Here is a 25624-nt window from a genome sequence, read left to right on the forward strand (position 1 = left end):
AGTGCAGGGGGCTGGCCGCTGGGGGGGGGCTGGCTTCTCATCGCCTTGGGTTCCCTGGAGCCCTCGCTCCTCGACTGGGGGGGCTCCGTCTGAGACCACCCTCTCCCGTCTGCTGGGGTAGGTGTGCGGTTGTCTTTGGACTGAGTGGCCGGGGGTCTTCCTGGCCCTTGGTGGGCTGCTGGTGGCCTGGGGTTCTGGGGGCTTTCCGTACCTGCCTCTGGCTTCTGATGGGTGGAGCTGCAGCGTTTTGCCCTCATTGGTAAGTACGTTCCATGACACAGACACAAACATGACACAGACACAAACGCCCACTCAATCACAACTCAACAAAATTGTTGGTGTGCGTAACATGCTTTGTTAGTTTTGTTTTTCACACACAAATTTATTTTTGCAAGTATTGATAGTATTTTTTTTTATATGTTAAAGTGATGAACTATCTGATTAATAGACTTGTGCTCTTTCCCCTTTTTTTTTTTTGCTCCCTTTCTCTCTCCCTTTTTCTTCTCTTTATTTTCCTCTTCTTCAGCCTGTCAGCTCTGGCTGTTACATAGTATGTGGAAAAATAACTCAGATAAATAAAATAAAGGGTTAAAACAACAACAAGAAGAGCCTATTGAGAACCTATAGAGCTCATCTTGAAATAGCAAATATGTTTGGCACAACAACGCATTCAGATCACAGTTCTGCTTGCAAGATCTACCAGACATGACAGGCTAAAAAAAAAAAAAAAAAAAAAAAAAAAAAAAAGACTCTGTGGTGATTCGCCTTATAACACAAGGAGTACAGATACCTCGAAATGTTACTTTAAAGCATGCCCGTGTACATATGCAGACAGATGCGATGGGTCGGGGTTCATCCTGCCCTCCTCACCTTGTCCAGGGAGAACATGGCGAACACCGGCCCGTCGTGGGCCTTCACTGTCTTCAGCAGCAGCGGCTCCTTCCAGATGTAAACGTCTCCCGTGGCGGCACCGGAGAACACCAGCGCCTCGCTGCGGCCGTAACACACCGACATCATGGTCTCCGGCCGGCCGAGGCTCCTGAACGCGCCACGCTTGGCGGTCAAACCGCCACCTGCAGGACAGAGGGAGAAGTACTCCTTCACGCTTCAACCGAGCGGCAATTTCCAGAGAAGCACCAAAGCTGCAGTTCCTCTGCCCTCCAGCAGGAGCGCCACAGTGAGTCAGTCCCATAGACTCCCATGTTAAAACTTTCCAGCAGAAATCAACATGTTTACAGTCTGATACAGAAACTGCTTTGGTCTCTGTGGATAATCTCCCCCTTCATAACAGCTGTATGGGGGGGGGGTGTTTCTGTAACTCACCTGTTTAAATAAAGTTTGCATTGTTAGGGGCGTGGCCTCTCTGACAGGTGGATGGCGACACAGGCAGCTGTAGCTGCTAGCTGTCTGCTAGGCTCCCTGAACTGGACCTCTGGACCGTGTTTGTGCTGTTAAAGCCTTTTTTAATGCAATTATCTGACCAATCATATGGCTGCTGTATTACTGACCATCTGAGAATCGCAGACTATGTTAAGTTTTAAAAGATCAGCTACTAAAAAACAGATTCTAGCGAGCCTGGTGTTGCTTTTCAGACATGACTCTGACTGAGGTGCAGTTTCTGTGCTCGTCTGAGGTTAATAACAGCAAAGAACAACAGAGCAGGAATGATGCTATGGCGAGCAGCTGGGAATAAACAGTAAATTACATATAAGAGACGGACTGAGATCCTGCAACTTTACCTGCAAGCTGCCAGAACTTGATGTGTTTGATTCCCACAGTGACCAGTTTGTCCATGAGCATGGGGTTGCACTTCACCACAAATATCTTCTCCTTATGACCCCTGAGAGAAGACACACACACACACACACACACACACACACACACACACACACACACACACACCCCATGAAGTCAGTAACTGTGGGCTGCTGCTCTCTCCCACTTTAACATTAAGGACAGGACATGAGCTGCTGTGGTACCGGGCAGCGGCGAGCTTCTCTCCTCTCTTCCAGTCCCAGACGACGATTGAATGTCCATCATCGACTCCCACCGACACCAGACTCTTTCCATCAGCTGTGAGAGGAAGAACAGATCATCAGCTTCCTCACATTAAAGACATGAACAAATCTCAAAGCAAACTAGTTCTTACTGAAGAGCTCTGTGGGAAGCGTATGTGTAAGTTCAATAAGGAACATCTGTATTCACTCATCTGCCTGCATTCCTCGTCTCTCCTTTACATCACTTCCTGTTTCCCACACTGTCAAACTTAATTCTGATGGCATCACTCTGCCTTCTGGAAGCCAATCAGCCTCAGTGCTGTCATTCTGGCTGTCAGGCTCATTAGTGTGACCTCCCCATTACCACCTCATCCTGGCCTCCACCTCTGACCCCACCAGCACCTAGACTCTGGGGGGTGGTGTCCTACTTCCTACTACCCTCCACTCTGCTCTGTAGCTGCATTTAATTGCCAAATAGTTTATTACTCAATACATCATGTTCAGCTCCTCCTTGTTGCATTGACATAAAACACAGAAAGTGCAATCATCGAGCCGATGATGTTACGCTACCATGAGGGCGATGAAAGCTTCACAGCAAGCGTTAAAGCCGACATAAAGAGGGACGCAGGCGGGACGAGCACGTTCATCATCACGGCTGCAGGTTGCAGCTCAGTCCAAAGCAGCAGAAACTCCTCTGTTTGCTTTAAATTCTGTCTTATTGTCTGTGAAGCACGTTTACATTTTTATTACAGTTCTTTCTGTTTCGTTTATCTCCATTAAAATGTTTTAATCCATTTCTATGTTTTTGAGACGGGAATATCTTTGCTGTGGCTCTTTAAAGCTCTCAGAGTAGTGATACACAGAGGTGGGAAGTAACAAGAGTACAAATACTTCATCAAACCGATCTGAGCATAAATGGAGGAACAATAACAGACAAAAGGCAGGCGTATCAGAGGATCCTCCATCATCGGGGCTTACAGGATACAAAGAGGTGAAGGAGCCAAAACCATTTAATTTATGTATCATTTATAGCACTCAGGGGTCAAAGTGGGTCAGAACCAGTGCAGATGCCCATAAGGTACTTCAGCATCTAGTTAGTGCTAATGAAGAGGAGCTGGCATATAAATATCAGCAAACACACAAACTGTTTGTGTGCAGTTTGTCACACAGTGTGTCTGAGCTGAAGGTCCAGAGAGAGAAGTTCACCCAGAGATGGAGAAAGATGGAAGAAAGAGGAAGCAGAGGGGTTAGATTTAAAGGTAAGGACTGCAAAACAACCTGAGGTACACTAACTTTGTGTTATTCAGTGGCTGCATGAAAATGCTGCAGTTTAGTGCAGGATAAACAGCTCAGTTTGCAGTACTGCTGAGATTCATTCACTGGATTCCACCTTTATACCAACTGCATGCTGTCACTATAAAGACAGTATAAATGGTTTTTCCCCACATTGAATCCACTGTAACCCCCGATTATTCTCATCTTTGTGTTCAGGTGCAGAGGCGACAGCAAAAAGAGCTTTTTTAAATTCGCTTTCACTGCTCGTGTCCAATGAAACAGATTCAAGCTGAGTGCACTCATTAGAATTTAGATTGGAACAATTTGTATTCTAGTGTAATGATATTATTTTATTATCATATTAATGTAGCAGGAGGTTCAGTTAGTTTTGCACAGAAATAGAAAGAAACGTCCTCCAAAGAGCTACTTTTACTTTCTTACTTTGAGTACATTGCAGAGCCTGTACTTTTACACTTTTACTTGAGTAAAGAAGTTGAATCAGTACTTTAACTTTTACCAGAGTATTTTTTAACACAGGTACCTGCACTTGTACTTCAGTACAGATTATCTGTACTTTTGCCACCTCTGCTGATATATACAGTAAATTCCCGCCGTGCCTATAAAAGGGGGACTGAGGAGCTTTAGCGCTGCCTTCTTTCTAATGCCCAGCAGGGGGCGACTCCTTTGGCCCCTCACTCATCACGCCTGGTTTCAAGACACCAAGATGGTGGAAATGCTCAGGGTGAGGATTCAAAACAGGACCTCACTGATCGTCATGTTAGCAGCATCCATCTTTTACATACAGTTTGTTTCTGATGTGGCATTCAGGGACCTGAGTCAGAATCAGACCAAACTTTGGAGACTTGTGCATTTTCTGTCTGTGCTCATTTACGCACAAACATCACCTGAGAAGTCCAGCGTGCACACTCCTCTCTGATGAAACCCTTTCAGCAACGAGAGACACTTCAGAGTCTGGATGTCCCACACGTGGACGGCCGGGTCCCTCCCCACCTGCACACAGCATAAACCCACCAGCCACAACATTAAGACCACTGCACAGGTACACAGGAGAAAAATATCCACCAATGAGGCACCTTCCAGGAGGTCATGTGGTTCAAAGCTGCTCAATAACAGGCATGACAACTGGGAGTGTCCAGTAGAAAACCTGGATGATGAAGTACAACTTACTCGATCTTCACTTTAAAAGAATAAGAACAGAAAAACTTTAAAAGGTTTTCTATAAGAAAAAAGAACAAAAAATGAAAAAGGTGCTTAATTAAAGTAACTCATAAACAAACTCTCCAAATCATTTTAAATACCATAAAAAGAACATTTAAAAACAATGAAGGAATCACCATGAAAAATGGTACAAACACCTCTCAGGTACGGAGACTTATTCCAAATGAAACGCAGCTTTGAACGGGATGGTCACGTGACCATCCCGTTCAAAGGTCACGTGTGTGTTTGCATCACCTGCCCGGTGGCGGCGTAGTCCTTCAGCGGGTGGATGCTGAGGCTCAGGATGTCGTCATCGTGGCCCAGGTAGAAGCGCTGGCTGTGCAGCTGACGGTTGTAGACCACGCCCACCGCAGCCACGTGGTACAGCACCTCCCCGCCCTGCGTGTAAAACAGGTTGTTCCTGCAGTCGTATCCACGGTAACTGCGCACACAAATATTTTGATTGTTTTATTTTTTATTGTATTTTTTTAACATTGCGCAGTAATATATGGCATCGTTTGTATCACACAGGTAATCTGACACGTTTTTAACATTGTGGAGGATGCTGCTGTGATTTGCAGTTTGACCTGATGGTGGCAGTGTTGTCTCACTGTGTCAGTGCCTAAATTCAGACACAGCGGTGCAGAAATGCGTCTGTTTGGCTTCTTACTTCTTAAAGTTTCATTGAGATAAATGATGGTTACTTTCAGCAGTGTGTGGTGGTGCGACCTGCTCAAAGCTGACTCGGACTCGTGCTCAGACACCAACAAGCTGACCGAGTTACCCGTGAACAAACTGCAGTCGGAGGCCTTGGTCTGGTCCTCTCTGCCTCTTCAGAGAGCCGACCTGCTGCTTCTTCTCCCTGCTCTGCTGTCGCAGCTGAGGCAGGTCCTCCTTATACACCTGCAGAGACAGCGAACGCTCAGTGAGTCACGGTGCTGCCGGTGAGCTGAGGCTGCGGGGGGAAACGTAAGGTAAATGGTAAATGGACTAGCTCTTATATAGCACTTTTCTACTCAGTCAGAGCACTCAAAGCGCTTACACAACACGTTTTACATTTACCCATGCACTCACATTCATACAAGCATGTTTCTACTAAGCTAAGTGCTTTTTAATTAACTAACATTCACACACATTCATACTCCGACAGGACGGTCGGAGAGCAACTTGGGGTTAAGTATCTTGCCCAAGGATACATTGGCATGTAGCCTGGAGTAGCCAGGAATCGAACCGCTGACCTTCCGATCAGTAGGTGACCTGCTCTACCCATAAAGGGTGTGCTACAGCCACCCTTTATGGGTGGCTGTAGCACAGTAGGTAAGGGAGATCCTCTGGAGAGCATCAACATCCACAGGAAATATGCTGCTGCAGATGTTAAAAAAACGTGAACATGCAAACATCACCGACTTATTGTTTGAATCTAAACTTTATTTAACCAGGAAAATGTGACTCTGAGGACTAAAGTCCTCCTGTGTAAACCTCCTGTTCTGGCTGAAATCTGTTCAATCTGCTGAATTACAGACTGATAACAGCAAGAGAGACAAAACAAGACAGCAAATGTAAAAAAGCTGCAAAGCTGAACACCTTTTTTTTCTCTCTAATTCAGTGCAAGCTGTAGGGGATAGAGAAGGAATCAGTGTTGGGAACAAAGACATCCCACACTTTCCTGATAGATGTAGGTCAGTGAGATGGGAGCAGGCCGAGAATAGCCTCATAAATAAGGATATAATTCAACCTGAGCATCTAACCTGCAGTAGTGATAAAGGCTTTAAGGCTTGGGATGACAGTATGCAGCATGTGTTAGTGTTGCAAAGCTGCATACATATAAATAACATCACCATAATCCAGCACTGATATGAGACTGGCAGCAACACGACTCACTTCCAAAATAAAAATCCAGCTTCAGCCTCAGTTTATCACCAGTTGCTGTATAAGAGGTGTAACACAGAGAGCCATGGGAGGAGGGATTATGGAACAATCTGTGTCTCACAGAGAGGAACTAAACCTCCATAATGAATGAACCACAACACGATTACACAGCTGCGTCTTTGTGTCGGGAAACAGCAGCGAAACACACAGGGATGGAAAGCACGGGAAGCACACAGAGACGACGGGACACAGACGGGACGCAGAGGTGACACAGGTGGGAACAAACAGCTGATCTCAGAAGCTGGTCTGTGTCGACAGGAACGGTCATGATTTTCCCAGCATGCATTTCAACATTTGATAACTCTCAGCTGGCGCCCTTTTCTCAATGTCTAGTCGTGGTTGGAAAAAAAATTTCCAAAATGAAAGTTGTTCTGATGTCGAGGTGTGACCTCGACGTCGGCTCTGCAAACTTCTCTAACATCATCTGGAAGTCATTGTTAGACTTTCTAACAAGAGAAAGTCTGCATCCAAGAACTGTTTTAGCTCATCTTCATATCATTAAGAACCATCCATCCATCCATCCATCCATCCTCTTCCTCTTATCCAGGGCTGGGTCACGGGGCAGCAGCCTAAGCAGAAAAGCCCAGACCTCCCTCTCCCCAGCCACCTCCACCAGCTCATCTGGGGGGAACCCAAGGCGTTCCCAGGCCAGCCGAGAGATATAATCTCTCCAGCATAATCCGGGGTCTGCCCCAGGGCCTCCTCCTGGTAGGACATGCCGGGAACAGCTCACCCAAGAGGGAGGCATCCTAGTCAGATACCTGAACCACTTCAACTGGCTCCTCTCGATGTGGAGGAGCAGCGGCTCTACTCTGAGCCCCTCCCGGATGGCTGCACTCCTCACCCTCTCTCTAAGAGAGAGGCCGGCCACCCTTCAGAGGAAGCTAATTTCTGCCATTTGTGTTCGTGATCTTATTCTTTCAGTCGCTCCCCAAAGCTCACGACCACAGGTGAAGGTAGGAACGTAGACTGACAGGTAAATCAAGAGCTTCGCTTAGATAAGAACCAAGTTAAGAAAATATTTTAAATCGAGAGAAGAAGACAATAACCCACACAGTGAGGGGACTAACTTATGACCTCCCACTTTGGAGGCACATCTCAGCCTGCTGAGATACAGAATTTATGATGCTGATCATAAAGAACTGAAACAGCTCCTGAATAAAAGGACGAGCTTCTTAAAGAGTCCTCCTCCCACCACAGTGTGGATCCTCCAGCTGTGGCCACGAGGAGGGTTATAAATACACTTGTGCATCCTCGATCACAGCTCCTCCTGCAGATCGTGTTCTTCAACATGATGTCTGCAGACCGATTTCCAGGTTACGGTCAGGGGGACAGAGGAGACGAGGAGACATGAATGAGGGAAAGGAGAAACCGAAAAAACACTCTGATTGTGTATCTTGCAGATGTTTTGTGTCATGTTGCGACCTTTCCTGGTCACTCTGCATTTATAGTCATTTAGCACCTTCTAGAATCTGTTTGCATTCACCCAGGATCTGATTTTGGCCATTTTGTCCAACTTTGGTTGTTTTGTTAGTTTCAAATGTGGTTTTCAGTCGTTTTTATCAGTGAGACCAGCTTGAAGGAAGCACCCATCATTCATCGTTGGCTCCAAGAAGAGCTCATAAATGATATAAAAAGTGTCGTTCAGTAACAGCAAACAGAGGAATCGATTTAACTAAATAAAATTCTGGCATAGCAAACACAGTAAAAAGTACCAGGGCTATTGTTTACATAGATAATATAATGACATACGTGTGTGTGTGTGTGTGGGGGGGTTCCTTGGACTTGTTCACTGATTATTTTCATTTTAAAATGATTTATACTGAGAAAATGAAGTCGTGGCTTCATCGTGACAGAAGCATTACCCCACCGTCTGCAGCGCCTCCACCCTCAGCGCGGAGACCACGCCCGCTCGCTCTTCATGTAAATCATCCTGCTGAGGATGAGTCGGCGCCTTTGAGACTTTCACGGGGACAGATTTGCTCCCTGGAGGTTCAGCACTGGCGGCGCTCCACTTTCCCTCTGCTTTCATTTACAGACTGTGTGGATCCGAGCTGCAGGTTCCAGCCCGTTTAACTGTGACTGGAATCCCGATCCTCGCTTTGACTCCACTCCCACAGTGAAAATCACTGAAATATAACATTAAAATACATTTCCTGTTCTTCTTCCTGCAACATCAAACCCAACAGCTCCTTTAATTTGATTATTTGATTATTCAATATTTTTACTTCCTAATTAAATAAAAGGAGCAGACATTTAACAGAAAGGAAAATTAATTTATGACTGGAAGAACTGGGAGACTTTTCCCACTCGGCAGCTATGAAACATTCCTGCCAGTTATCAAGCAGCAGCTTCACGAACCGATGAAGCCTATTATAACTGATTTTTGCAGTACTGCATTTATTATGGGAAATCCATTTTCACTGGTTATTACTGTTAGTTTAAATGAAGAGCCTTTCGTTCACGGTGCCAGCAGCTTCTCCTCACTCGTCTCCTGCAGTCAGAGGTGCTCGTTAGCTGGTCTCAGCCACAGGTCACAACCTCAAAAGAACCAACATATCTCTGAGCCTTAAAATAAACGTTAAGAGCCACAGGTGTTCGCTGTACATCAGCCCGGCACTCTTAATAAGAGGCATAAATATATATAATTTATAATATTTTCATTGGCAACAAAATATCTATTAGCAGGTATTAGGATCTATGGGGAACAATGCAGTTGACACTTTTTATCCTGTCAAAGGTATTCGAGTGTGTGTGGGAGGTTACCCACACGGACTGGGTGGGTAACCTCCCGCGCTCCTCGGAGTATCCTGTGAAGGGTGCTTTGGGAGTCACACTCGTTCCCAGTGGGAGTTGGACTCTCCCAGACCTGCTTTCTGTCAACAATTCAGTTCAAATTTATGGGCAGATCCAAGCGGTGCAGGGTCTCCACTTTGGTGGTCTGATGATGTTGGTCTTTTAGCTTCATTGGGCACACTGGGGCGGTTTGAAGCTGAGTGTGAAGCGGTGGGAATGAGGGTGGAGCGCCCACTCCAGGTCAGGAATGAGCTGCTGCTCCAAGCGGAGGAGTTTCAGTATCTCAGGGTCTTGTTCATGAGTGAGGGGAGCATCAGCAGTGATGTGGACGCTGTACCCGTCTGCTGCGGTGGAGACAGAGCTGAGCGTGAAAGGGAAGCTGTCTGTTAAACAGATCTACGTCCTCACCCTCACCTGTGGCTCTGAGTGATGCCTAAAAGAATGAGATCACAGATACAAGCAGTGGAAACGAGCTCCCTCCAAAGGGTGTCTGGACTCTCCCTTAGAGGAGAGGAGCTCAGCTGGAGCTCAGAGTAGAGCTCCTACTTCTCCACATCAAAAGGAGCCAGTTGAGGTGGTTTGGATGCATCCTGCATCCCAGCTGAGCCATTTCAGGCACATCCTACCAGGAGGACACACTGAAGAGATTACAGGTGTTGTTTCACCGCTCATCCAAAATGGTCCTTCAGGTCTGAAGGCTGACGGGGAGTCCAGGGTATCTAACCTCTAATGCAGCACCTTGGAGGGGGTCCCAGATTATGAAAAGAAGGCTTAGAAAAGACGACAGCCTTCAGTAAACTGTCATGTTGTCAGGCAGGCTGATCACACCACTTTAATGTGAAGCAGAACAATTAGCCCCCCCACCCCCGCCCAAAGTGGTGGACCCTGGAGCCATGCTGCCTCCAACAGGGCGAAAAACAGCAACCGAGTGAAGGAAGGAGGACAACAAGAATGAAGAAACAGAGATAAGAAGCAGGAGGAAAAAAAATCAAGGATAAAACCAAGTGTGGAGATATTTAGGAAAAGGAAAAGGGAGGAAAGAAGGAAGCAAGGATTATGTGAGAAAGAGGAGGGAAGGGAACAGGAAAGGAAGACAGGCAGGCGAGGCTGCGGTGAGGGAATACAGTAATATTAATAATCCACGTTTTCTAGCTCCATCTAATTAAACTTTGGAGCCAGAGACTAAGTCTAAACACACACACACACACACACACACACACACACACACACACACACACACACACACACACTCTCCTCTCAGCACTCTGAGCTCTATCTACAAACAGCATATTGCTGCGACGCTGGCGGCGCCCTGTGAACGGTAGCGGCGGGGACGCGTGCCAGGCAGCGGCTGGCAGAGGAGATAAGGCGTTTCACGATCACCATGGAAACTACACAGAGCCCTGCAGGCTGATGGGAATGAGAACGAGGAGGATGCACTGATGCGCACTCTGCAGCGAAAGCACTCACAGCTGCTCGGCGGAGCCGGCGTGGAGCGCCCGAGGCCGCCGACGCGCAGGTCATACCTGTCTGTCGTAGTGGATCTGAGTCTCCTGCTCGATGTCGGAGTCGAGCTCCGGGACGTCAGACACGTCGCTGTCCGACTCCTCGCTGTTGGAGTCCCCGTGGCCGTCTGAAGAGGAGACGACAAATATATGAGAGATAATCACAGGTTATATACGGAGTACCCCAGGGTCTGGATTAGGACCTGCGGCAGCGTTACAATCAGCAGCTTTGGAACCACGATAACCTGATTACTGATTACTGAGCTCTGCTGAGCAGACGCTCCCAGCTGTCCTGAGTAACCACCGAGGAGATCAGGTCTTTGCAGGATCAGGAACTCTCCTACAACACGCCCCAATTTCACTTTAAAAGCAGACTCCATAGCTTCACCTTAGCAGCCTGTCGTTACCAGAACTACAGACGTGGGACGATTGCAGCTCTGAAGCATACTTAAGAAAAATGGCAGCACTCAAAGACCACTAAAGCTCTGAAGGAAGCCCCACATCAGTGCTCCTCTTCACTGCGACCTGAATGACCCGACCGAGACCCAGATGATTTCATTTTTATGGGCTAAATCTACTCAGACAGGCATGGCCATTATTTAGCTCCACAATAGTCCATCTAATACATCAAATTTAGCTCCCAAAAGAAGGCCTATTGAGACCCATTATAATCCTAATATAGCCATGAAAACAGAATCACATCCCACCCAGCCACAGCTCATTGAAAAGAACTTTTCCACACATCAGGATTTTAGAGATTAACTTGAAAATACTTTTTTTCCTGTCACTGAATATTGATTATAAAAGACGTCCCTTTACATATAAAAGCCCTGAGGGATCCATGCTGATCAGAGGGTGAGACTCCTCTCATATGTACCTTGGACGTTGGCATCCAGGCCTCCGTTCATCACCGACTCGGGTAGAAACCTCCACTGGAAGAGGGCGTGGTCGGCCCCACCTGTGGTCAGCACCCACTGCAGGTCATGTGACCAGCGTACGTTGGTGACGTGGGCCGAGTGGCCGATGTACTTCTTAAATTTGGCTCCTTGGAGGAAACGCATGACACACAATTATATAACAGAACAACTGAAGGAAGGAAAACTCGGGCAGAGGGATGAAGGTAACGGAGACCTTTCCTCGGGCAGGGGAAGCGGAAGAGCTTCACGAGACCGAGGTCATCGCCGGTGACGAGCACGGCGGCGGAGGGGTTGGCGTCCACGGCATTGATCTCAGTTTGACCGGCGTATTTAGGCCAGATGCCGCTGACCTCTGAGCCCAGGACGCCGCTCCAGGAGGCCCAGCGCTGACCTTTGACCTCCTCCTTACTGACTGGCTTCCCCACTGCAGGAGGAAAGAGAAGAAAGAAGTGAAAAGTAAACAATAAAGTTAATTTCCATATATTAACACGCCCCGGTTTATCTCTCTGCTGATGGAAACGATAAACAGCAGCTCCACAGATTCTTATCGATACCGACGCCTCGGCTCAGACAGAAGCAGATACAGAAACGTGTTCATGCTGCAGATTTTCATCTCTGGATTCGGAGCCGATGCTGACGGTGGACGAGTTTATGCCTGTTTTGAATTTTAGTGTTGAAGCCTTGTCCTCTTTTCTCTGACACTTCACAGGTTCTTCATGAATATATGCAGCAGACAGGCTTAAAGCCCACTGCTGGACATCAGGCTAAAGGAGCAGAGGGTGACATGAGGACAGCATGTGAATCACAAACATTGGGACAGAAACGCAGAAGCTGCCTGCAGATCTCTAAGAAGCATTTTTACTTTTGAAAGAATCATTAAAAATGTTTTGTGCAGTGCTGAGACACCAGTGTTAGCTACGTGGCTAACACCTGCACTGTTAGTGTGCAGAGGTTAGCGTCTCATTTTACTCTATAATCTGTTCAAACGTTGGCAAAAAAAAGCACCTCTAATTAGAGCCAGATCGATGTGGGATTTTTGAGACCGACATCCATATTTAATGATTTAAAAATCTGCTTTAAGCTGAGCGTTTGTGAGTTATATCACAGAGTCAGGCCCTTCTGATTTGAGGCTTTTTCAGAGGAGCATCTGGACCTTCAGCTGATCATCTGCTGTTCACTGAAGCCTCGTCAGAAGTGGTCTCAGGGGAAGGGCGGCTGTCGGGAGGCTCCTTAAGGAAGGGAGACAGGGGGGGAAAGGCTGGGGTCTGCCACATGACACAAGAACTGCACTGAAATCAGTGAAAACTTGATGTTTTTAGTTCAACATGTTTTCAGCATGTGTGGAGCAGCAGGCCAGGAGAGGTCCAACGGTGAGTGTCTACAGTCATCTGTGAAACATGGTGGAGGCTCTGTCATGGCTGCAGTTCAGTCAGTGGTGTTGGAGATCAGATTTTGATCCATCGTGTAAAACCAGCGGACAAGTCACCGCTGTCAGGTGACAGAGGCAGCAGGAGGACTGCTGGGCTGCAGGTGGAGGAGAAGGGCCTGAATCTGAGCTAACTCTGAGGCCAGCGTGTCTACGTTTAGTCCCCCCTCCTGCTCTGAGGGGCAGCCCCTGGGGTGTGCCGGTGGCATTTAGTACCTGAAGGGGAGCTGAGCACAGGCACCCTTCAGCTTAATCCAGCAACAGCAGCAGGTGTAACGCTGCCAGACTGTGGAAGCAGAGTGAGAAGCACTCAAGCACTCGTTCAGAATTAGCCGCCCTTTAAAAGACCAGCGAAGTGGCAGAGCGAGAAACACTGAGCCGACAGGCAAAAGTAGCAGCGCTGAAAAACACCAACAGGCCAGCGAAGTGATCACAGGTCAGGAAACACTGAACCATCGAGCCAAAGCTGTGAGGCCAGTGAAAGGACAGAACAAGAAACACTTGCTGACATCACCGAGGGCAGGTGTGACTTTGTTTTCGTGCATGGACCTCTGCACATGCAGACGATGGGTATCCAGGTACTTCATACCGTCTCTGCCAGTGAGGACGAATGAAATAGAATCAATTTGAGGCGGCAGTGCCACCTCAGGCCCTCCCATAAGACCCAGCCCTGCACTGAGCCGTGAGTAATGACTACACTGCGAGTAATAAAACTGCCATCAGTGTACTTTGGCCCCTTTACCAGGACGTCCGCCAGTGAAGCTTAAACATTTCTCCTGTAAACTGTCAGGAAAAAGAGGATGGCAAGTGTTTCTGATGGTCAGATCTCGATGATGAAGATGGAGAGTCCAAAGTTAGTAAGACCCACAGAGACGCATCAGAGTGAAGCCAGTTTATTTATACAGCAGCTCATTAAACACTGAGGCTGTTTGAAGGCTTCACAGGGCTGTGCAGCGCTTTTTATAACCGCCTCTCAAAATGATGCAGTTTTTCTCAGACATCAGCAGCAAATGTATTTAAAGACTGCTTTTCAGTCCTCAGAGGTGTGACTTCTTCCTGTTTGCAGTCGCGGTGATGTGCCGAAGCTCGTCTTGGTGTTCGGACCTTCTTCTTTGTTATTTTTATATGTTAAATCGAGCATCCTAAAACTTTAGATGCTGAATCATTCATACAGATCATTCTGAGGATGGATTATTAAAAAATTTATTTCATTTAATTTCTTAAATATAAAAAATTGAATTTATTCTGACAATTTGATTTTTCATTTCTTATGCGTGAATACGTGTCGGTGATTTTGATGTTTACATTTTTATATAATCCAATAAAAATGTAATTATCCTGTAATTCATAAAAATGGCTGCAGACTGATAGATTACCTAAAGTGGATCTATTCTGCTTCCCCTGTTCCACTGGTGGATGTTCATACTAAACATGCTCAAAGTCTCTAATAATGAGGTCAGAGTAATAAGTAATCCCTGTGAGCCAAACGCTCAGGCTTGTTCTGGACCTGGATGATGTCACAGAGAGGGGTAATCATCTCTGGCACAGAAGCTCCACTCATTTCTGTTTGTAAGTGTAACCAATTAGAAGAAAGTTACCTTACAGGGGGAGGAGCTAAAACAGCTTGTTCCAAACAAAGGATGCTGACATGGCTCCAACTTTGTTTTTTATATTCAGCAGTTTGCAAAAACAGCCTGACAGCACATTCAAAAAGATATGAGTGCAGAGATGAAGCACAAACATCTGGGACCTGGGGAGGGTTAGGTTGGACTCACGGGGCATTCGGTAGAAGAAGCGTTCTCCAGCGCCGTCATTGGTCTGCAGGATCTTGCTGTCCAGAGTCCAGTCCAGGTGAGTGATAAAACTAGAGGACTGACTGCATTCTCCAACCTGCAGACAGTCACAGAGGGATTTAGCTTCACTTTTAACATCTGCACCTTCTCTAACGTGCCACTGTCCCTCCAACACAACCTTCTTGTATCTCTGGGCAACAGCGTAGATGTCCACCAGCCCATCGTTGGAGCCGACAGCGAGGTACGCTCCATCTGGTGAGAACTTCAACTCATGGATCACCTCCTTCCTGTCTTTGATGTGAACGACCTCGGTCATGTCTCTGAGAGGGAGGGAGACAAATATGCTGATGTGTTACATAAAAAGAGAAGAAAACTGTGTGTGTGTGTGTGTGTGTGTGTGTGTGTGTGTGTGTGTGTGTGTGTGTGTGTCACCTGACTCTCAGCACAGTGAAGGATCCATCCTTCATGCCCAGAGCCAGCTGAGATCCGTCCACGCTGAACGCCACACTCCGCACTGCCTCCTCCATGTTACAGCGAGCGATGAGGGCGTGATCCACCAGACTCCACAACCTGACACACACACACACACACACACAGAGTTATAAATGCAGTATCAGATCCATGTCATGCCCCAAATGGCAAAAAGCATGAAGGAGTTCTGACATCACTGCAATTTAAATACCTTTCAGATTTCTAACTGCAGTTGAATTATCTCAGATTTAAAGTTATTTGAGTAAAAGTATCTTCAGACTGAGACTTGTCAGCTTTGCAGTCTGCTGACATGCAAAGAAAGAAAAGAGTTAATTAATTAAAAAAATAAAGGAAACTGCAGGCAAATGCAGGGAGTCTACACAAATGGTTTACTCAAATAAAACATTTGAATTAAAAAAAAAAAACAACCCATGTGAGAGGAAGATCAAGGGAACAACCTGCCTGGGATAGGGTCGCCAGGGCCCCACCCTGGAGCCGGGATTGGGCGTGATGGGGAGGAACGGCCTGCCCGATCTGAACCTGAATGATGGGTTTTTTTATTGAACTTCTGTGCGAACCACAGTTTGTCCATAACAAACACCAAGTTCCAACATAAGGATTTCCATAAGAGCACGTGGCACCAGGACACCATAAGCTGCAGGTCAATGATCAATTCTGTAATAAAGGAGCTGAGCTGTGAACTGATCGCCATCTGGTGGTGAGTTGGATCAGGTGGCGGGGGAGGAGGCTGGACAGACCTGGCGCGCCTAAACGTATCACGAGATCTTAAACTCCCACCTCTGGCAGGCTGAGGACACCGAGTCCAAATGGACCATGTTCTGCACCTCCATTGTTGAGGCCGCTGCTCAGAGCTGTGGCTGCAATGTGGTTGGTGCCTGTCGTGGCGGTAATCCCAGAACCAGAACCTATTGGGCTTGGTTACCCAGTGGGAATCTGGAGGCAGCTGATGGGTATCGGCAGGCCAAGCGGAACACGGCTCGGGCGGTGGCCGAAGCAAAAACTCGGGTATGGGAGGAGTTCGGTGAGGCCATGGAGAAAGACTTACGGATGGCCTTGAAGTGTTTCTGACACTGACATGCCTTCAGTGGAGGAAGCAGAGGCTCTGGATGAGGGGGATGAATCGCCCATCACAAACTCCTCTGCTATCGTTCCTGAAGGCTCTGGATGTTGTAGGGCTGTCTTGGTTGCCATGCCTTGGCAACATTGCATGGAAATCTGTGGCGGTGCCACTGGATTGGCAGACTGGGGTGGTGGCCCCCATCTTCAAGAAGGGACACCAGAGGGTGTGCACCAACTATCGGGGGATCACGTTCCTCAGCCTCCTCGGTAAGGCCTACGTCAGGGTGCTGAAAAGCCCTACACCCAACCGACTCTCTATTTCCAGCTCTGTATTTTCATTTTCAGACTCAGCCACAGTAGCTTTGCATGATTCACAGTTCAAAGCACTGACCTGACTGAGCGGTCATCACTGCCGGTGACAGCCAGAGGTTTTTTGGGGTGAACGTCGAGCGCCCAGAGCTCGCCCTCGCTGTGTCCCTGCATGATGAGCAGCGGTTTGTCCCGGTCCCTCACCATCACCTGCACAGGTACAAACAGGTGCACATGTGGAGTCATTTAAGTTAAGTTTGTTAAGTTTTCAGCAGTTTAAGGTGAATTACTGGTGTATTTTTACATGCTGACTATCAGCAGGTCTTCTCCTGGATTTCCTCTAAGCTCCTAAAACTGCTTTAATTTCTGTTTCACATTAATAACTCTTCACAGTCTTGATTAATGAGAACATTTTGTTGCATGTGTTTCTGCAGGAGGTCTTCAGAGAACCAAAATAAGTTTCTTTAAAAAGCATCGCTGCAGGGAAGGAGCAGCGTGACTTTTTGTTTCCCGTCATTCGTCTTCATCCTCACCTCAAAGATCTCGCTGTCCTGCGTCCCTGCTAGGATCCGGTCGGCCCGCCAGCAGACGCTGCGAATAGACAGACCTGATGGAGGAAGAAGAGAAAAAAAAGGAGGAAGAAGAAGATTAGGAAGGCAGGAAAAGTGTCAGAAAACGTCAGAAATGTGTGGAGGAAGACAAAAATAGAACCAGTCGAGAGGGAAAGAAGCAAACAGAAGAAGGAAAGAAAAGAACAAAATAAAACTAAAAGATAAAAATAGGACAGAGACAGGAAGGATCTGAGCAGAGGAAGGGTCTGTGATTGGACCTGCAACTCCCTGGAGTTTGTCTGCCAAAGCACTTTGTAAACTTAGTCTTAAAAGTGCTAAATAGTTGGAGCTGAGTTCACTTCTTTACTAAGTCTGCATTAAGAGGCTGGAGGGGTGGTGGTGGTGTACGGATGGCAGCCGGGTGACTGTGGATGATGTTCCATGAATCTTTGGACTGTTTGTTTTCACTCAGTTTGTTACTTTTGCTTGAGCTTTAGAGAATTTAAAGCACTAAAAACAATTCGGTTGGATTTAGTTCGACTAACACAGTGACCTCGCTCACTGACAAATGGCAGGTTGGGAGCAGCTAATTCCACAACGCCGCACATTACGCATGGCTTTTACAAATCAGCATTACGTAACAGCTCGGGAAGATCATCCTGGACCTTCACTAGAAGCACTTTAGAGAGGCTGACAGGGAGCTTTAGGTGCTCCACTCTGTGTTTTCAGTTTAACTGGAGCAGCATTCAGCTGTCAAATACATGTTTGATTTAAAGGTGATCGAAGGAAACAGGTGAAACCAACCAGCCACAGGTAGCAGAGACAGCACGGCTGTACTGATGAGCTGGTTCGCTTTTTGCCACATATTTGTCACACTTTCAATATTAGACAAAGTTCATTCAAGTAAATACAAAATACAGTCTTTGAATGATGATTTCACTTATTAAGAGAAAAAAAGCTCTCCAAACCTACCTCGTTAAATCATGAATTAACTATGAGTTCAGGTTCACTGCCACACCCGACCGCCTGAATCAGAAATCCCTTAAATAGAAGCTGACAAAGTGAAGCAGGCTGAAAGAGCTCTGGTCTGAAAGGGTCACAGAGACATTTCTAAGGCTTTGGGACTCCAGAGAACCACGGTGAGAGCCGTTATCCACACATGGAGAAAAACCTGGAACAGTGGGAACCTTCCCAGGATCGGCCGGCTACCAAAATTATTCCAAAAGCATTGACGACTCATCCAGGAGGTCACAGAAGAACCCAGAACAACATCTAAAGACCTGCAGGCCTCACTTGGCTAAACTAAGGTCAGAGTTCATGATTCAACAATCAGAAAGAGACTGGGCAAAGATGGCCTCCGTGGGAGAGCTACAAGGAGAAAACCACTGCTGACCAACAGGAACACAAAGGCTCGTCTCACATCTGCCAACAAACATCTGGATGATCCCAGAGACTTCTGGGAAAATATTCCGTGGACTGACGAGACAGAAGCTGAACTTTCTGGAAGGTTTGAGTCTCGTTACATCTGCAGAAACTCCCACAGGGTTTCATTAAAGAACATCAGACCAACAGCCAGACATGGTGGTGGTGGTGTGATGGTCTGGGGCTGCATTGCTGTTTCAGGATGACCTGCTGTCTTTGATGGAACCATGAATTCTGCTCTCTACCAGAAAATCCTGAAGGAGGACGTCCGCCCATCAGTTCAAGCACACTCAGGTTATGCAGCAGGACAATGATCTGAAACACCAGCAAGTGTTGCATAACTCAAAAAAACAAAATGAAGGTTTTGGAGTGACCGAGTCAAAGTCTGGACTTAAATCCAACTGAGATGCTTTGACCTTAAACAGGCCGTTCATGCTGGAAAACCCTCCAATGTGGCTGAAAAGGCTGGATTGCCAATGCCGGGTTGGGGATGAGTTTCTCTGGGCTGGTACTCCTCCATATCTAAAGGAGTCAGTTCAGGTGGTTCAGCACCTGACCAGAATGCCTCCCTGAGTCGTCTTTGCTGAGGCAATTCAGGCACGTCTAAGTGGGAGGAGCTCCCGGAGCAGATCCAGGACACGCTGGAAAGATTATGTTTGGGAACACCTCTGTGTCGCCCCCCCCCAGAGGAGTGGACCAAGTAGCTAATGCGAGGGAGGTCTGGGCATCTCTGCTGAGACCCCCATGATGGGTAAGTGGTAGAAAACAGTTCAATTTAATTCATAAGGTTTTGGAAAGAACAATCGTGGACCTGCTGACTCTGAGACTGACTCAATGCAGCAGTGAGAGTTCAGCTCAGACACTTTGTCAGAAATGTGTGAGATTTTGCTGCTTCACTGTTAAAACTCCACCACAGAAGATGTAATTAGCAGAGCTGCTCAGCAGCTCAGCGCTCGCCAATTAAGAGCATCTGCTGTGGCTGATGGCACCACTCAGCATGCGATGTTTTCCTGTAACGTTGTTAGAAACTGCTCTCCGGAGGTTCATGAGCCAGAACAGCCCGATAGCAGAGGAGTTTGTGAGGCGCATGGGAAATAATTGGGAAAGATTATTTTTACCTTAGCTTCCAACACGGGAAGAGCATGGTGCAGTGCAGGAGTGGAGAAGGAAGGATTTCTGAGAGGAAACCTTTACCTTCCAAAGGAAAAACAGAAACCTGAACCTCCAGACTGACTTCCTGTAATCTGGGTCCACATGCTGAGCAGAGAGGATAAGCATTAACTGATGGTATGTGTTACTCAAACATTTTTAAGGGATGCACCAATATATCATCAGCTGTTTAGACTGATTACAGATAAGATGTATTTACAGATTTCAGGTTTGCACTGGTTAAATAATTCAATGGAAGAGTTTAAAACAGTTATTTTAAATTATAAATTATGGCACAAATGCGGTGACCCTGAACAGGATAAGCAGACGAGGATGGATGGATGGATGGATGGATGGATGGATGGATGGATGGATGGATGGATGGATATGGCACAAATGGTGACTAAATAACAGAAACTAAAAAGTGTCACCACATTGTTTTTATGTTATTCTGCATTTCTTCATATGATCTTTGTCCGGCTTCTTCGCGTAGCTGAAAATAACTGCCTGTAATAAGCAATTTTAACTGGCTAAATTTTAATTGCTTAATTAAAAAATTTTGTTTTTTATAAATTATATTTCAAGGTCGTCTCCTTGTGCAGGTCTGGATGCTGTTGTGATTTTTATATCATTCAGCAGCAGAAGTCATGTTATGTTCATGTCATAGTTTTATTATATTTATTAAAATTTTTTTTTGTTTCAGTTTTCCTAGTTTCCTGGGAGTCTGCCCCAGCTGTCATAGGCTGAGTAGTACAGTGTGGACAAGTCATTAGTCTGCCACAGGTCTCACACCGAGAGATAACCATTCATGCTCACATTCAGTTTACACCTACAGCCAGTTTGGGATCACCAACCATGTCTTTGGACTGTGGGAGGAAGCCAGAGAACCAGGAGAGAACCCATGCAGGCACAGGGAGAACCTCCACATGGAGGCTTTTAAACCAGACTGAGGTCTGATTGGAATGATAATAATAATAATCAGGCCCCATCTTATCTCAAAGACCTCATAGTACCATATCACCCCAACAGAGCACTTCTCCCTCAGACTGCTGGCTTACTTGTGGTTCCTAGGATACTTAAGAGTAGAATGGGAGGCAGAGCCTTCAGCTTTCAGGCGCCTCTTCTGTGGAACCAGCTCCCAGCTTGGATTCTGGAGACAGACACCCTCTCTATTTTTAAGATTAGGCTTAAAACTTTCCTTTATGATCAAGCTTATAGTTAGGGCTGGATCAGGTGACCCTGAACCCTCCCTTAGTTATGCTGCTATAGGCCTAGGCTGCTGGGGGGTTCCCATAATGCACTGTTTCTTTCTTTCACCTTATTTACTTTGTTTATACTCCACTCTGCATTTAATCATTAGTTATTATTAATCTCTCTCTCCCCCCTCAGCAGATGACCCCCCCTCCCTGAGCCTGGTTCTGATGGAGGTTTCTTCCTGTTAAAGGGAGTTTTTCCTTCCCACTGTCACCAAGTGCTGCTCATAGGGGGTCGTTTAGACTGTTGGGTTTTCTCTGTACTATTGTAGGGTCTTTACCCACAATACAAAGCGCCTTGAGGCGACTGTTTGTTGTGATTTGGTGCTTTATAAATAATAATGAATTGAATTGGATGAATTAAATGCTTTGTAGATTTTTCACTGACTGGTTTAAAATTGTTTTTAAGGAAATGAGGTTAAAGGGTTTGTTTGTGACAGTCTGCAGGTTTCGGTTGATTAGCAGCTGATTTCATGTATAAATAAACTCGGGTCTGCAGCAGAAATGTGTTAAAGATGAAGCTGTCTTCTCCTGAGAGCTCTGAACTTCAGCAGAATGAGCCCGTTTCCAACTCAGGAGATGACGAAACCTTTATCTCCCTCCTTTCATCTTTTTTTTCTTTCTCCTCGAAAATCTTCAGAGAGGAGATTTTAAAAGGAGGCCGTGGGATTAATGGTTCAGCCTCGAGCTTCTCCTGAAGAAATACCGCATGTCGGTACCTCCTGCTGGGCAATGGCATTTAGGAGGGAGGAGGAGGAGAGAGGTTCAAACAGCCACCACCTCTGGATGAGAATAAATCAGGTCAGTTATTCAGTCGTTCCCCGATAAAAGACGAGACGCCTTTACACCACAGCTCTCCTCATTACTGAAGACTTCTCCTCAAAGAAAATGAAATCGGGTCATTTTAAAGACGCCACGGCGCCAAAGCCTCCAGCTGACCTTTATTCTTTTCTCCAGCAGACAGACGGAGACGCGACTTTAGGAAAGAGACGAAGGGTCCTGCCTCCCACCCGACCCCTTCAGAGTCACCTGATTATTTCTGTAAAAATAACTTCATTCAGTGAAGCCATGAAAATTCTGCCTTCGTACTGTGAATATTCCCTCAAAGTTCACAGGGTTGCATCCAGATTTGGTGCTTTTTAATTTTTTTCTATCAGTTTTTGTTAAAATGTGACTGTATTAGAAATATACACAGAATAAGAACTTATAGACACCAAATTGATCATTTAACGCAGCAGGAATCACAGCGAGAAATCAAATGCAGGTAAAAAGGAGACATTTCATTTGCTCTGAGCAGCCGCCTGTCCTACGTGGTGAAATGAGCCCTGAAAGTTTACCCAGAATGCACTTTTTAAAGTTTCCTCCAGCAAATGATCAGAAAACAGATAAAAAAAATACTCTGAAAATAGTTATAGTTTGACTCCTCTCAGACTTCATATGGAACGATGATGGGCCGGTTTATATGGAAGCTGCAGGAAAGACGAAACCTCCAGCTGCAACGTGTTTGTGGACAGAAAAGCTCTCATTAACACGTTTAATCATCTTTACTTAAACTTACACCTTACTGACCCAACCTTTCATCTTTCAGTATCTTCAGAATCAACTGATTCTGAAGATACTGAAATTGATCCGATCTCCACTTAAGAGTGAACCTACGAACGCGTCCGGATCCGTTAATCCGGTTGGTTCAGAGGTCAGGAGGACACAGGGGAACCTTCCAAAGTAAATGTCATTGGTTTGAAGTTATTTACGGTCACTTGAGAAACACCTCTGACCCCTTCCCTGTTTGCACATGTCATAACAAAAGGACAACAACCTTAAGCAGAAGGCTCCCACCTTTACGTGGCTTTAATGACCCGCGGTGACCCCGCCTGCGATCCTACCTTTGTATCCTTGCTCGGCCTCTCGCAGGTCGATCTTGGTGATGGGTTTGAAGTCGACGTCCCACAGTCGGATGCAGCCGTCTCTGCCACCTGTGGCAAAACCCTCCTCACAGGAATACATGCTGAAGATACCAGCCTGAACACACACACAATATGAACACAATGATCAACAAGGTTTTCACCAGCTTTGGTGCTTCAGTGGATGAAACCAATACTTCTATAGTTTGGTCGCAGTTAGGATGCTCCTCAGCTAAAGAGCACGCCTAACATACAGAGAAATGTCATGCTGGTTGGACTGAGACGCTACACAGTGAAAGCTTTTTGCACAAACCACCTTTAACAACCAATCTGCAAATACGTGCTAAATCTAAATGCACTTAAGAGACTTCAGTGCTTCTTTTCTACAGTCTGTATCTGAGAAAACTCAAATAAATGTTGGGCTTTTGTTGTCTAGAAGCTGGTGTGTGGACATTCAGGAGCATCCTCTGGGTCAGTTGTGTTCATTTTGGGAACAATAGGATTAATAGGAACATCTTTATGTTGCAATGAACACATGGAAGTACTTTTCATATATTTCAGAGTACTTAGGATTGTTGGGTTCTCTCTATAAACTATACTATAACCACCTTGAGATGACTTGTTGTGAAATGGAGCTATTTAAATAAAGTCCGTCCTCCTGCTGTTAACCCCAGTGCAGAGGGGTTTCTGCAGAGATGAGACTCACGCTGTGGGCAGACTGAACCGTTCGTATCAGGTTGAGTCCCTTCCAGACGTAAATGTCTCCGTTAAGCGCCCCAGAATATGTGATGTCATCTTTAGCGGAGGCCACACACAAGATGGTCTGCAGGTCGCCCGTCTTCCCGAAAATCCCCCGCTTTGGCGTGAGAGCGTTTCCACACAGCGACCAGAACTGCAGACACAAAAACGGGAATGGAAGCAGTCGCGACCGGGAAATACCTTTTTACTGTTTATTTAAAGATGCAAAGGTCACTGGTGTTTCTAAAGTATCACGGCCACAGTGTCAGTCCCACAGCAGGCCCACCCTAAAGCATACCCTCCATTGTTGTTCTGACTGTAATTTACAGTTTTATTCATGTTTGGGCTCATTTTTCTCACTGACGTTGATACAATCTGTTTTTTTTCTTGTAACCAGATGAGACGCCCCCTACTGGCCACTGGAAAGAATGCAGGTTCAATCACAATCGGAATCAATTTATTGCCATTACATGTCAGACATATTGGCGTCACCTCTTAGTAGCAGCGGTTCCCACATTATGTTCTGTGGCGCAAATCCAGGTGATTTTGTGACATCTATACAATATTGGAATTCAAAAATATCAATAAATCCATAAATGGATTATTCATTATTCATTTATAGTCTCGGTACTTTGTCTGCACTCATTTACTCCAAAAAATAAATAAATAAAATTGCACAGTTGCCACGTGTTGGAAATTATGACAGTGTGACACATGAAAGCGCACCCACAGTGCATTGATTAACTGATCATCAGCAGTGTGATGACCTCTATAAACACAGAGGTTTGGGCCGGTTGCTGGTCTGGAGCATTCAGGTGTGTTACAGTATTCTCAGGAGTGGACGTCACAGCAAATTCAATGACAAGCCTGAAACGCTGAGAGAACAAACTTTCCCGGCTCAGAAACCTGCAGCATCATCTGAAGAAACAAAGCAAGCAGTTTGTCCTAAGAAAAGAAAGGTGACCTTTAAAGAGGCTGGATCTGAGACCTTCAGCTTCTGAAGAGGAAGAACAAGAATGTGATCCTGAGAAGAAACCAGAAATGATGATGACCAGAACCTGTTTAAGGAACAACAAACCCAAACAGAGAGTGATGATAACCCAAAGAGAGGGACAGTCAGGAGAGCCGTGAGGAAAAGATTAAGGCTGCAGGGGGAACCTGGTGAACAATGACCTTCATCAAGCCTTGGTTAGTTGGTGGAGACTCCAGAGGTGGAAGTGTGTGTGTTAAAAACTACGAGAAAAAAAAAAAAAAAAAGCAAGTACATGTGTTGGGACTCAAACCAGAAGCTACTGATTGGATGTGAGAGGGTGAGATGGATTTTGGGAGTTGACTTCTTCAGTTTTTATATCTGCTTACTTCTTGGATCTTTATCAAAGAATCAGATATCTTTAATGGTTTATTACCTCAGTGTGAAATGAAGCGGCGTGAGAGAGGAGGCAGTAAATTTGGGTAGAATAAAGAAATTTAAGCAGTCGGGAGACGATTTACTTCCACGTTGCTGGAAACGAGTCAAAAACGGTCCCTGTGTTGTTACCTTGATGTGTTTCACTCCGCAGCTCACCAGACGGCTTTGCTGAAATGGATCCCAGCAGATATCAAAGATCTGGAGAAGAGAAGAGATGTTCATAACTGAATGAAGCTGTGATGCTGTGAAAACTGGAAATATAATCTGCAGGGAAAAAACTTTCAAACTAATTTTATGGCAGTTTCTAAAAGTTTTAAGCACTTTTTATCCGATTTGGCTGATGATTCATGCAGATTTCATGTCCCGGTGAGCACAGAAATTATAGCTATGCGCTGCTGCCCCCCCCCACTTGGACAGGACTGCCCAGAGGCTTTGCCAAGATGGCTGCCGAGTGGCGAGACCTGATTACAGAAGAAGCTGAACGGC

General features: G+C 46.1%; 1 protein-coding gene across 1 annotated transcript in view; it reads right to left on the bottom strand.

Annotated features, from left to right (window-relative positions):
- The window catches only part of LOC115793663 (echinoderm microtubule-associated protein-like 6), an 80853-nt gene that overhangs the window by 24848 nt on the left and 30381 nt on the right, over positions 1-25624 (bottom strand). The window contains exons 4-20 of the mRNA XM_030748737.1: positions 25268-25336; positions 23699-23884; positions 22975-23110; positions 17250-17323; positions 16799-16926; positions 15289-15426; positions 15035-15176; positions 14839-14953; positions 11852-12061; positions 11598-11765; positions 10742-10848; positions 5275-5393; positions 4746-4932; positions 4178-4283; positions 1980-2073; positions 1740-1840; positions 871-1073 (exon numbers count right to left, since the gene is read on the bottom strand). Coding sequence (XP_030604597.1) covers positions 871-1073; positions 1740-1840; positions 1980-2073; positions 4178-4283; positions 4746-4932; positions 5275-5393; positions 10742-10848; positions 11598-11765; positions 11852-12061; positions 14839-14953; positions 15035-15176; positions 15289-15426; positions 16799-16926; positions 17250-17323; positions 22975-23110; positions 23699-23884; positions 25268-25336 — 2283 coding nt within the window. The remainder of the gene's footprint in view (positions 1-870; positions 1074-1739; positions 1841-1979; positions 2074-4177; positions 4284-4745; positions 4933-5274; positions 5394-10741; positions 10849-11597; positions 11766-11851; positions 12062-14838; positions 14954-15034; positions 15177-15288; positions 15427-16798; positions 16927-17249; positions 17324-22974; positions 23111-23698; positions 23885-25267; positions 25337-25624) is intronic.

This window comes from Archocentrus centrarchus, chromosome 15 (assembly GCF_007364275.1).
Source record: "Archocentrus centrarchus isolate MPI-CPG fArcCen1 chromosome 15, fArcCen1, whole genome shotgun sequence".
NCBI lineage: Eukaryota > Metazoa > Chordata > Actinopteri > Cichliformes > Cichlidae > Archocentrus > Archocentrus centrarchus.